General features: G+C 36.7%; 1 protein-coding gene across 6 annotated transcripts in view; it reads right to left on the reverse strand.

Moving 5' to 3' along the window:
• Positions 1-12,601, reverse strand: part of REPS2 (RALBP1 associated Eps domain containing 2) — a 267,978-nt gene that overhangs the window by 168,018 nt on the left and 87,359 nt on the right. For all 6 annotated transcript variants that reach the window (XM_074299901.1, XM_074299899.1, XM_074299897.1 and 3 more), the window contains exon 3: positions 904-1,052. In XM_074299901.1, the coding sequence (XP_074156002.1) occupies positions 904-1,052 (149 nt within the window). The remainder of the gene's footprint in view (positions 1-903; positions 1,053-12,601) is intronic.

The following is a 12,601-nucleotide window of genomic DNA, read 5'->3' on the forward strand; positions in this document are numbered from 1 at the left end:
TTGTTCAGAAAAGAAGAGAATCAGCTACACCCAGAGAGAGAACTATGGGAAATGAGTATACACCACAACATAGCATTTCCACTCTTTCTGTTATTGTTTGCTTACATTTTTGTTTTCCTTTTCAGGTTATTTTCTTTTTTTCTAGATCTGATATAGACAGTCAATCTATTTTTTGTGTCATGATGCTTCTTATGCTCTTTCATATTAGATAGATGTATATTATATATATTATCACTATATATATATATAATATATTGAGAATATATATAAATGCATATTAGAAATGATTTTCTAATCCTATGGAATTTTATCTCTGTGTATGTGTGTATATATAACTATATGCATATATATACATTATAGTTAGATAAATATTATAATATATAAAAATAATATGTTATATATATATATATATATATATATATATATATATATATATATATATATATATATATATATATATATATATATATATATATATATATATATATATATATATATATATATATATATATATATATATATATATATATATATACATGATAAAGAGGCCACTAGGTGGTACAGGAGATAGTACACCAGGGTCTAAAGTAAGGAAGACAACTTTGTGAATGCAAATCTGGCCTCAAACACTCCAGGAGAGTCACCTAGCCCTAATTTTTTCATCTGGAAAACAAGCTGGAGAAGGAAATAGAAAAACACTCCACTATCTTTGTCTAGAAAACCCTAAATGGAGTCACAGAGAACCAGAAATGACTAAAACAATTTAACAACATAATCTATAAGAAGATATGTAAATTATAGACATAGATATTATACATTCAAATGTGAGAGTGTGTGTATAAATACATATATATGTCAAAATATATATGTATATGTGTATATATATCTTTAAGATATGTTTACCTGTTTCTCCCCATCATCCACTCTCTTGAAGGAATTCTTTTCCATGGTTACATATGGAATCTGACATTTCATTCCATGAAGCTCTGTTGTATTGCTGTATCTTATTTCACTGTCATTTTTCAGGGCCATAAATTGAGGTAGAGGCAGTTCTTCAGGAACAGAATCAGAAAAGCTCAAGTGAGACAATGTTAAAACTCAACAAAAAGGGGTACTCAATATCTCAAAAATGAATCATCTTAGAGAAAAAACTCCAAAACTTTGAAAAATAAATTCAAACCTATGACTTTCTCCAGGAAGAAGAATATGATGAGATCATTCCCATAGAAATATTTTATGATTACATATAGAGTAATTTCTCTGACATTTTTAATACTGCAGTTGTTTCTTCATAGAACAAACCCAGATTTCAGAGTTCCTCCCACTTCATCCCTTAGTTCAACATTATGGTTTAATATATGGCCCTGTGCAGATTTTAACACAATCACCTTAGAAATTATTTTCTAATCCCATGTAATTTTGTTTCTCTGTGTGTGAATTATTTTTCATTCTAAAAATGTTTTAACCATTAACAAAAACAAATATTTAAACAAGAAAACAAAAATGGATTGAGTCCAGTCAGGGAGACTAACATTTAGAGTATACCCTGATTTACACAGTCTGTGTGAGCACAGATATGGCACTTGAATTCAGTCTCAGTTTTCTCATCTGAAAAAGGAGAACAACAATAATGCCAGTACTCATCCTCTCAGGATGGTTGTGAGCCTTGAATGAGATAATACATGTAAAAAAATGTATGCAAATGATAAAAGGATATACAAGTACCAACTATTAACATTTATCATCCATAAGCTCCAAGGCTCCAAGTTCATCTGGTACAATTCTGCAAGGGAATCTTTATTCTCTGCTTTCCATGTTGCTTTCATAACTCAAGGATGAAAATGATATTGAGTTATATAAATCAATCCAAAGACCATGGAGTTTCCACTGTCAAAATCATTGGTTCACATTTTTTTACACACAACCTACAAGAGACTGTTTTTCATAACTATGTGTCTTTCAAAAACATAAAATAGCTTTGAAAAAGCTCAAAATACTCATGTATGCTCTTGGTTCTTGGTAAAGTGAATCATACTCTGTCCCAAATCAGTGCAACAATCATATGGCACAAAGAAATCTAAAATTAATTAGAGATTACCCATAATTATTTGCATCTGTATCCATTGTTAAATATAAGACAAAAAAATGTTCCTTTGCCCTCCACCAGTTTTCCCTTCTAAAAACACAGCTGCATCTCCAATGATTGATGCTGTGAGAAAGCCAGGAAATATCTCAGTAATAGAAAAGAAGGATGCAGGCAGTCTAAGGGTAAAAAGAATCCCTGGTTTTCTAACATCCATATTAGGTCTCTTTCTGGTTACTACACTTATAGGAATCATACATCTCTATCTCACTTGATTCATAGAAGCAAGAACAAACAATCCTTGGATAAATCATCATCCAAGAACCCAGAGGAAATACTCCCATGTGTATCCTAAATGGGATACGAACAAAGTAACTAACCTTCAATTTCACAAACCTTTATAGAGAAGAAAGAAGCCATTTCCAAATGCTTCCTTACAAACTAGCAACACACACACACACACACACACACACACACACACACACACACACACACACACAGAGAGAGAGTTAAAGAATTTTTTAAAAATCCAATATCTCAAAGGGCCAGCACATATAGTGTGATTCCTTTCTACTTTCAGAAGGAATTTACTTCAGTTTAATTTGTAAACAAGTAGAGCAAGATAAAGTAGTTCATAGTCCTCCTCCTGGATTTGAAATCACTTTCTTAAAAATCTTTTTAAAAGATGTCCATACTCTGAGAAAGTAGTGAACCACTACATAGCATTTCCAATACCTCTGTTTTTGTCTGCTTGCATTTTTTTATTTCCTTCTCAAGCTAATTTTACCTTATTTCAAAGTCTGATTTTTCTTATGCAGCAAAATAATTATATGGATATGTACACATATATTGTATTTAACATATTTAACATGTGTTGGTCTACCTGCCATCTGGGGGAGAGTTTTGCAAGAGTCAATGCTGAAAAATTACCCATGCATATGTCTTGCAAATAAAAAGCTATAATAATAATAATAAAAGATATCTATATTCACTATCTACATAACCACTCTTCTCCTTCTTCTTAGTCCTTAGTAATCTGACTTAATCACTCTACTGAAATTGCCCTCTCCAAATTTATCATTGATTCCTTAATTACCAAATCTACTGTTCTCTCCATCTATATCCTTCTTATTTTCTTTTTTTTTCTTTAATCCATTTTTGTTACATTTTTAATTCCAAATTGTCTCCCTTCCTACCCATCCTGCACTAGAGAAGGCCACTGTTTGACACAGAGAGACTAACAGAGAGACAGACACAGATAGTGACACATACTATGCATACTTCTATTTATCGGTTCTTTCTCTGGAGGCAGACAGCTTTTTCTGTAGCTTTTGACACTAGTTGCCCTGGATCCTCCGGATCTTTGTGACACTGACCCTCTTCTGGTTCTCCTATCTGATTTATTATACCTCAGTCACTTTTATCAGATCATCTCTTCTCTCTCTACATTTGAACTCATCAGTTCTTTTGGTTTTAATCATTATCCCCATGAAGATAACTCCCAGATCTATACATACTGCCCCAAAATCTCTCTTGAGATCTGGTCCCACATTATAAACTACCATTAAAAATGATTATTTTGTCATGGATGCTGTATAGGAATCTTAAAATCAAAATATTTTTTAAATTATCATCTTTCTCTAAAACCATCTCTTTTCTGTACTCCTTATTTCTGTTGAGGGATCATCATGATTCCGGTCAACTAGATTCAGAATCTTAGGGTCATTCTTGATTCATTCTCTCCTAGTCTACATATACACATAGTTGTCCATTTTATTTGTCCAATGGACAAAGTCTTATCTATTCTATATCCACAATATCTCATGCATCCAACTCCTTTCTATTCATTCAGCTACCATTATAATTCAGGCCCTCATTGCCCCTCAACTGTACTGTTGCAATAATTGATCTCTCTGCCTCATACTTCCTCTCTCCAGCCCATCTTCTACATAGTTGTTATAGATAATTCTAAAGCAAATATCTGACCATGTCCTTTCACTGGTTACGAAACTCTATTATCTGAGATCCATACTCTGTAACCTTTGTAACATGCAATTAATGGGGAATTAGGGGACTTGCACTTCAGGATTATTGTTCTTCGTCCTTTCTTCTCAAAGAGGACCATGACATGCAACTAAATTGGATTTAAGTAAGGGAGGGCTGTGCAAGGTCACCTGCCTCACTTTCCCCTCTAGAGATATCTGGATCTTAGTAGCAAGATATAGATCAAGATGACTTCAACAGGTCTTCAACAGGTTTTCAGGATAAGAAATAAAGGGTTGCCTTTGTGGTTTCAAAATCGTGTCTACTAGCATAGACATCCATTCTTGCAAGAATATAAAATAAAATCCTTCCAAGATTCAAAAACAAAAACAACAACAACAATAAAAACAACCTACCTCTACTATCTTCCTATTACTTCTAGATCAAATATTTGGAGTTAAAAGGGATTTCAGAGGTCAAGGAATCTAATTTTCACATTTTATAGATAAGGAAGCTCAAGTCCAAAAATGTTATGATTTGCTCAGAGATAATTAGCAATTGAGGCAGGATTATATACGCCGATTATTCCGTTCTTCCTGACAGGTCAAAGCTCTATGAACTATATGACACAGCCGCCAAATAATACTGAACACTAATTCATTCTTTTGCATGAAATTTAAATATTAGAATGATTCCAACCAATCTTTCCTATTTTAATGGAAATTACTGGTGGCTTGGAGTTAGAAAGATTTGAGTTCAAAGGTGGCTTCATACACTTAGTAGTTTTGTAAAGCTCAAATGAGATGATATTTGCAAAGCACTTAACATAGCCTTTGGCACATAGTAGGTGATTATTAAGTGTTTGTTCTTCCTTGCTTGTTCCCCTTCCAACTTTAAGTCAATGATACTATAGGCTGTCCTATTATATTTGGCAATATTTCATTTGATCCTTACAACAAATAGGGAAGAGTGATGTCCTGAAAACCTAGCATGAAGAGAGTAATAATGAGGAGAAAGTGTATGATTAACAATATTAAAGATTGTAAAGAACTAAGGAGAATGAAAATTAAGAAAAAGGCACTGAATTTTCCAACTAAAGGACAGTTAGTAACTTCAGAGGGGAAGAGATTCAGTATAATGATAAAATCAGAAGTCAGATCATAAGAGGTTAAGAAGAAAATGAGGAGAGAAAGTGGAAGCCCCACTGTAGATACCTTTTGAGGTTTAGCAACAAAGGATAGAAGAGATACAGATAGAAAGATGGAAGGATCAGGTGAGAGTTTTGGTTTTTTTCAGGATAGGTGAGACATGGGCATGTTTGTAGGCAGTAGGAAGAAGACTATATACAGGGAGTGATTGTGATAGAATGAAGGTCACTAAAGGGGAAAATCTTTTAGAGAAGAAGGGATGAAATGGGATTGCTGGAGCAGATAGGGATGACAGTGGATAAAACTCCAAAAGGCACCTAGGAGATAAGAGACAGACAGAGACAGAGAGGAAGAGAAACAGAGACAGAGACAGAGAGGGACAGAGAGAGACAGAGAAACAAAGAGACAAAAAGACAGAGACAAAGACAGGGACAGAAAGAGAGACAGAGAGAGAGACAAAGAGACACACAGAGAGAAAGAGGTGGGGCTCATAGCTAATGGTGTTAATTTTTTTCAGAAAAAAAGATATGAAGCATAGTTTTCAGTTGAGAGAGCATGGGAGGTTTGTGTAAGGGCCCTTTAAATGGGCGGACACAGTGCATCGGGATTGAGGCCCAGAAGTAATTTCTATGGATATTAGGACTGCCCTTGGGCGGGATCCTGGCCATATTGAGATAGTTTTGTAATGGGTGACTCTCTCGCTGATTGGCTGTGTGTGTGACCTCACAGGCCCTATATAAGCCCACTGCAGGCAGCAACCGCCCTCTTTAACCTCCTGCTGTTCACCCTGGCTCCTAGCCTGGGTGGCCAAGCCAAGATGGGTAGCCGAAAGAGGTAAGGATTTTGGTAGTGAACACATGGGTCTTCTGACCAGGTGTTCACCAGGGAACCAACAAGTCAGGGCATCAGTTAGGGCATTATGTGAGTAGGTATAATAAAGGCTTTTAAGATTACATGTGGTTGTTCTTGAGTGCGCTACCGGTTACTAAGCTATAGATTCAAGAGATTGTGGCCAGAGACCTTAGAAGGCCTCAGAGGAGGCGAGCCGGGTAGAGCTCACACTGCAAAGGACAGTGGTCAAAGGTGCTCTGGTGGGTCTAGGACAGACTAGTAATTGTAACTGCCAGGAGAGCACGTTACAAATGGCGCCCAACGTGGTGGACGCATCAGGAATTATCAGGTTTTGAAAATATTTAATATTCAGAATTAAGATTCTGAAAGATCCGGTAGAAACGCCACTTAAGAGGGAAGACAGAGAAGCAATATGGACCCAGGTAAATCTGGGATCAGACTCAAGGACACAGCTGAACATAATGCTTATTATATAAAGAGGTTAAAGAGCCAGATGGAAGATCTTTTAACAAAGATCGCCACTGAAGAACAGCAGGAAGCTTGTAATCAAGCTCCACAAAGGCTATCCCCACACCCAGTAAATATAGCTCGGAGAGGGAACAACCTAGAGCTAATGCGATTGTATGACAGTAGAGAGTATAAAATGCCACAGCAAGAGTTGCTGGAATTGCAGGTTAAACTACAGATGGAGATAGAGAAAGAAGAAAAAGCTAGGTTACTACAGATAGAACAGGAAGAGTTCAAACCAGTGGCTGAAACTAAGGAAGGAAATAAACGAATCACATGGACTTCAGTTGTAGAAATTCTTCTTAGCGTTTTGTTGGTTTACCTCCTGCATTGTTGTTTTAAGGAATTTATTGATTACTCTTTCATTGAGAAGAAGTTTAGTTCTTTTTATGTGCAAAGCTCAGGTTTGATTTTAAATCAGCCTTTGGGGAATTTTCCAATTCTTCTTCCCTCTGCCTCACCTTCTTGGGCCAAGGGAGAAGGGGGAGGAGGAAAAGGAAGGGCGATAATACCATCAGCACTGCCCATTAATCCATTCAAAACTCCTGAGTCTTCATTTCAAAGGACAGGAGTAGGCTTTATGCCCCAAGGCAAAAAGGAATTGTGGGGTATTGAGTATAATCAGAAAAGTTTTAAAAATACAGTTCAGTTAATTTCTAAGAAACCTTACAGGGATAAGATCTTGCAGTTAGAGAGAGTGGAATTTTATACTTGTAAAACTGCTAGGATCGTCTTTGGAGAGTTGAAACTCCTCTTTTCTTACCTCGTGGATTTTCCACTTCCACAGGTGAGCTTGATTTCCCAACCCCCTACGGGTACTTATAAAACAGTGTTTATGTCTAGAATGGGTTGGAAAATTGCTGTTTTAATCACTAGAATAAATAGACAGTGTGTGATCTTTGACCCAGGAGGAAAAGTAATATCAGATTTATTGATTCACACTCCTGAAGTACAATTCGGTATCAGAAACTCAAACTTTGATTTTTAGGCAAAAGAATTCAGGGATATAGCCGAGTGTTCTAGTAAAGTCATTACTGCACAGACTATCCCCAAGATCTTCTCTTCTAAACAAGAGAAGGGAATTTTGGGATATGTGATTGCTTACAATTTTTAAATTTTGATTTTACATTTTTAAACATTTTTGATTTTACATTTTAAAGTTATTTTGGTTTTATATTTTTAATCTATTTCGGTTTTACACTTTTAAATTATTTTGGTTTTACATTTTTAAATTCTTTGCATTTTACCTTAGCAATGCACTTCGGGCATACACAGAAAGTGCAGCTAAGTGACAGACTGACTTTTGTCTGACTTGTTAATCTTTTTGACAACAACTTTGTTTCCACTGTGATGTGGAAAGGCCTGGATGGCATTTGGAAAGGCCCAAGTTGGGCCCCGGGGACATTCCTTCCTAGGTGCAGATCCAGCAGCAGAGTTCATCCCCACCAGAGACATTTGTAACCTGGGGATCCAAGAGAAGGACCAGACAACAGTCCAGAGAGACCAGCCAGATGTCAGCAGCCCTTCAGACGCTGAGGGCAGCAATGCCCCTCCTGACCATGACACCAGAGACAGCAGACACAGTTCCAGTGTTGCAGCTGAAATGGACTGTTTTGGGTGATACGCAATATAAAGACTGTAAATGGACAATGGGCCTGCTTGCTTCTCCCGTGGCCACTTGCCATATGGTGGCCTGGGAAGAGGCTTTGCCCTATGCTTTCTATTGAAGGACTATGCTTTTAAATTAGTGGGTGAAAAACCAACACACCCACCTGCCATTGTTATTGAGACAATGTTACTGGACATGACTTTGCTTATGTGCACCTGTGAAACTAGAATTGTTCTAGAATTGTGAAAAGTGCAATAGAGAATTGTGATAAGCTAGAATTGTTCTAGGATTGTGAAAAGTGCAATAGAGAATTGTGATAAGCTAGAATTGTTCTAGGATTGTGAAAAGTGCAATAGAGAATTGTGATAAGCTAGAATTGTTCTAGAATTGTGAAAAAGTGCAATTGAGAATTGTGATAAACTAGAATTGTTCTAGGATTGTGACAAATGCAATTGAGAATTGTGATAAACTAGAATTGTTCTAGAATTGTGACAAGTGCAATAGAGAATTGTGATAAGCTAGAATTGTTCTAGAATTGTGAAAAGTGCAATTGAGAATTGTGATAAACTAGAATTGCTCTAGGATTGTGACAAGTGCAATTGAGAATTGTGATAAGCTAGAATTGTTCTAGGAGTGTGAAAAGTGCAACAGAAAATTGTAAGAAACTAGAATTGGTCTAGAACTGTGATAAATGTAACTAGAATTGTGACAACCTACCTACTAATATTTGTTAACTAGAATTGTGATGTTTTACCTTGTTGACTTCCCACCTCAGTGTTGACATCCTACCTCTTTGGCATATTATCTCGAGTATGACTTTGATGAATGGGTTGAACATTTGGGCCACTGTTGAGCCTGGTTCTCATTGTCATACTTCTGTTTACTGATCTGCTGCTTTGTACCTCCTTGGGCATAACACTGTCATCTCATGGATCAAGTGAACTATAGCTGGTGCTAAAAGTTTAGCTTGGTGAGATGTGCGGTTCCCGCAAAACAAGAGAAAGGGAATTGTAAGGGCCCTTTAAATGGGCGGACACAGTGCATCGGGATTGAGGCCCAGAAGTAATTTCTATGGATATTAGGACTGCCCTTGGGCGGGATCCTGGCCATATTGAGATAGTTTTGTAATGGGTGACTCTCTCGCTGATTGGCTGTGTGTGTGACCTCACAGGCCCTATATAAGCCCACTGCAGGCAGCAACCGCCCTCTTTAACCTCCTGCTGTTCACCCTGGCTCCTAGCCTGGGTGGCCAAGCCAAGATGGGTAGCCGAAAGAGGTAAGGATTTTGGTAGTGAACACATGGGTCTTCTGACCAGGTGTTCACTTGGGAACCAACAAGTCAGGGCATCAGTTAGGGCATTATGTGAGTAGGTATAATAAAGGCTTTTAAGATTACATGTGGTTGTTCTTGAGTGCGCTACCGGTTACTAAGCTATAGATTCAAGAGATTGTGGCCAGAGACCTTAGAAGGCCTCAGAGGAGGCGAGCCGGGTAGAGCTCACACTGCAAAGGACAGTGGTCAAAGGTGCTCTGGTGGGTCTAGGACAGACTAGTAATTGTAACTGCCAGGAGAGCACGTTACAGGTTTGAGGAAGTATAAAAAGGTTTTAACGAACTGCTATGGAAGGTAAGACAGTGCGTTAATAAAGAAAGTGGAGAAGGATTTCCAGTGAACAAAGTGTGAATAAGTGTGAGCACTTCTATTGGATTGAAGGCTAAGTATGAAAATTCCTTTTCAGTGTGGAATTCCTTGTAAATCACTGGATGAAATGGAGTAACATTGAATACGAAGTATATTTGGATTGATCAAAGACACTTGGTCATGCCCTATGGATATTGTATAGGATAGCAATCTAATTTTGGAAAGTCATTCTTCCCCAGCCCAGAAAGAATCACTTGGGGGACAAAGGGAGTAGAAAACTCCAGTCTTTATCCCAGTCTCCTTCTCCTAACCTCATAAATTTTGAAAAACCAAAGGTTTTGGATTTTCCCATTGACATCCTAGTTCTACTAGCCCCAGAACAGTTGACACAATATCTGCTTTTAGACCCAAACTAGGCACACTGAAGAAAAGCATATTTAGGACTTTACAAAGAGCCCAGCAGAAACCATCCCTAAGGGGACCATCTGGAGGACTCAAGCAAAAAGGACTTCTGATAGCTTTGAGTTAATCCTTTATCAAACTCTAGCCCATTTGATCCTGAACTCCATGTTTTTTGGGGGGAGCATTTGTAACAATAGATTTTATTATATCACCTTGGTAATATCCCTTTTCTAACCTGTCTGACTAATTGATATTAACTAATAATCATGGAATGAAATACATTAGTTGGGGCTCATGAACAAACAACCACATCAAGGCTATTTCTAGGATGCAGAGAACAAGATGTTTCTTTAGCTGTCTTCTAAGGACACTAGCCTGCTAGTGTGAGTGTGAGCTAGAAGAATATCTCCAGAACATGTGCTACAATTACATTGAGCAGGCATCTACCTCTTTCCTACTTTATTACTGATTCAGCACAATGGGACTGGACAGAAACGAAAACATTTATTGAGATGACTTAAATAATAACCTCAAAACTTATCAAGTAAATCTGATTTTTTTTCAATTATTCAGATGTTTTTGCAATGCAGATTACTTTTAGTAAATAGGAAGGCTTTACATGCATAAGCAAACACAAAAGAGTCCATAAAATATATTAATCAACCATGAGTGATGAATCACCCCACCTATGAGTAGGTGTGGTTGAAGTCACCACTGCCCTTCACAAAGGGTTCAATCAGACAGTGTTTATTACTGGACTGGAAAGATTTCTGTTTTGTTGAACAAAGTTTGGGATAATAGTTTAATAATCAACAAGCCATGTAATTCAAAGTGGCAGCTCCAGACCTGGCCCACACTTGCTTTCATTGCTCTCTATAACAGAAATAAAAGCTGAATGCAAATAACTTCTTTCCAGATATTTTTACCTGTGAAACCTACGTCTAAAATAATAATAGCACCTATCTCCTAGGATTGTTGACAGGATCAAATAAGATAATAATTGTAAAGTGCCTAACAGATAGTAAATGCTATATAAATTTTAGCTATTTTTATTATTTTCATCAGAATTAACTTTGGGTGTACCTTAACTCTGCACCAGATAAGGACAAACAGATTTAAACTTTATTATTAAACAGGCAGAAGTAACAATTTTGACAACCTTAAGTTTCTGATAAAATGCTAATCTTTTGCATATATATCCAATCATTTGGTATTTTATGCCTCTCTAAAGAATCAAGCCCAAATCCAAATAGACAATTCATTTCATCCTAAAGAAAACATGAGCAAAAAGGGCCAAAAAGTTTAAATGTTCTTTTACATATGGTACATTTTACTGATCCATCAGTTAAATTTTGCAAGTCACTGTATAACAAAACTTAGACTCACTTAAAATAGCATTGGAATTTCCATTCATCCTTAAACCTGTTAATGCACTTAAAGTTCAATATTCAGCTCTTCGTGGGATATATAGCAGCATGCTTTCCTAATCATTCTTATATCTTTATCAGTCAGCCACCAAGCATTTATTAAGCACCTACTATTTGCCAGGCATTGTATTAAGCACATAAATAATTAACAAAGTAGTGGCAACTGTTTTAATGACCCAAATTATACAATGTCTTTAATTTTTAAAACTTTTCTAAATTTTAAAAATAAAATAAAATGCCTGATGATATCCACTGATTGGTCTCAAGGATCATTATCAGTTTAGACTATAATGTGTACATTATCTTTCACAACAACAATCAATCAATAAACATTTATTAAGTACCTATTATATGCCAGGTATTTTACAAAGCACTGGGAATACAAAAAAAAAAAAAAAAGGCAAATTTAAACGACCCTCAAAGAAGTTCTAATCTAATGGGAGAAACAACATGAAAATGAATACATACAAAGCAATCTATATGCAGGATAAATAGGAAGGGAAGACATTGAATAAAAAGGGAATGGGAAAAGATTCCTATAGAAGGTAAGAAAGCGAATAACAGTGAGGGTAATCTTAATTTTATAGTCATCATGTAGATAATGAATATTCACTAACTCATGATGAAAGAAAGAAAGATATTATCTACACTTATAATGTTCAGGCTAGCTCCCTGGAGGGTCTTAGGATCAATCAGAGTCAGGATGAATCAAAGTTCTTGGTCTTTAGGGAGAGAAGTGAAGGAGGCAGGTAAGCTACTATGTGGCTCGTCAAAAATGGATCCTGGATTCTGGAGCCTGAAGTCTCTCTCCTCCTCATCCTGCTACCACGTGACCCCGACTTCTCTCCCTCAGCTCTCCAATCCTTGCCTACAATTACCTCACCACCCAACATTCAGCAAGCACCAGTGGTGAGGAGAGCCATCACATTACCATCTTACCTAAATATA

This window comes from Sminthopsis crassicaudata, chromosome 3 (genome assembly GCF_048593235.1).
Source record: "Sminthopsis crassicaudata isolate SCR6 chromosome 3, ASM4859323v1, whole genome shotgun sequence".
Classification (NCBI taxonomy): Eukaryota; Metazoa; Chordata; class Mammalia; order Dasyuromorphia; family Dasyuridae; genus Sminthopsis; species Sminthopsis crassicaudata.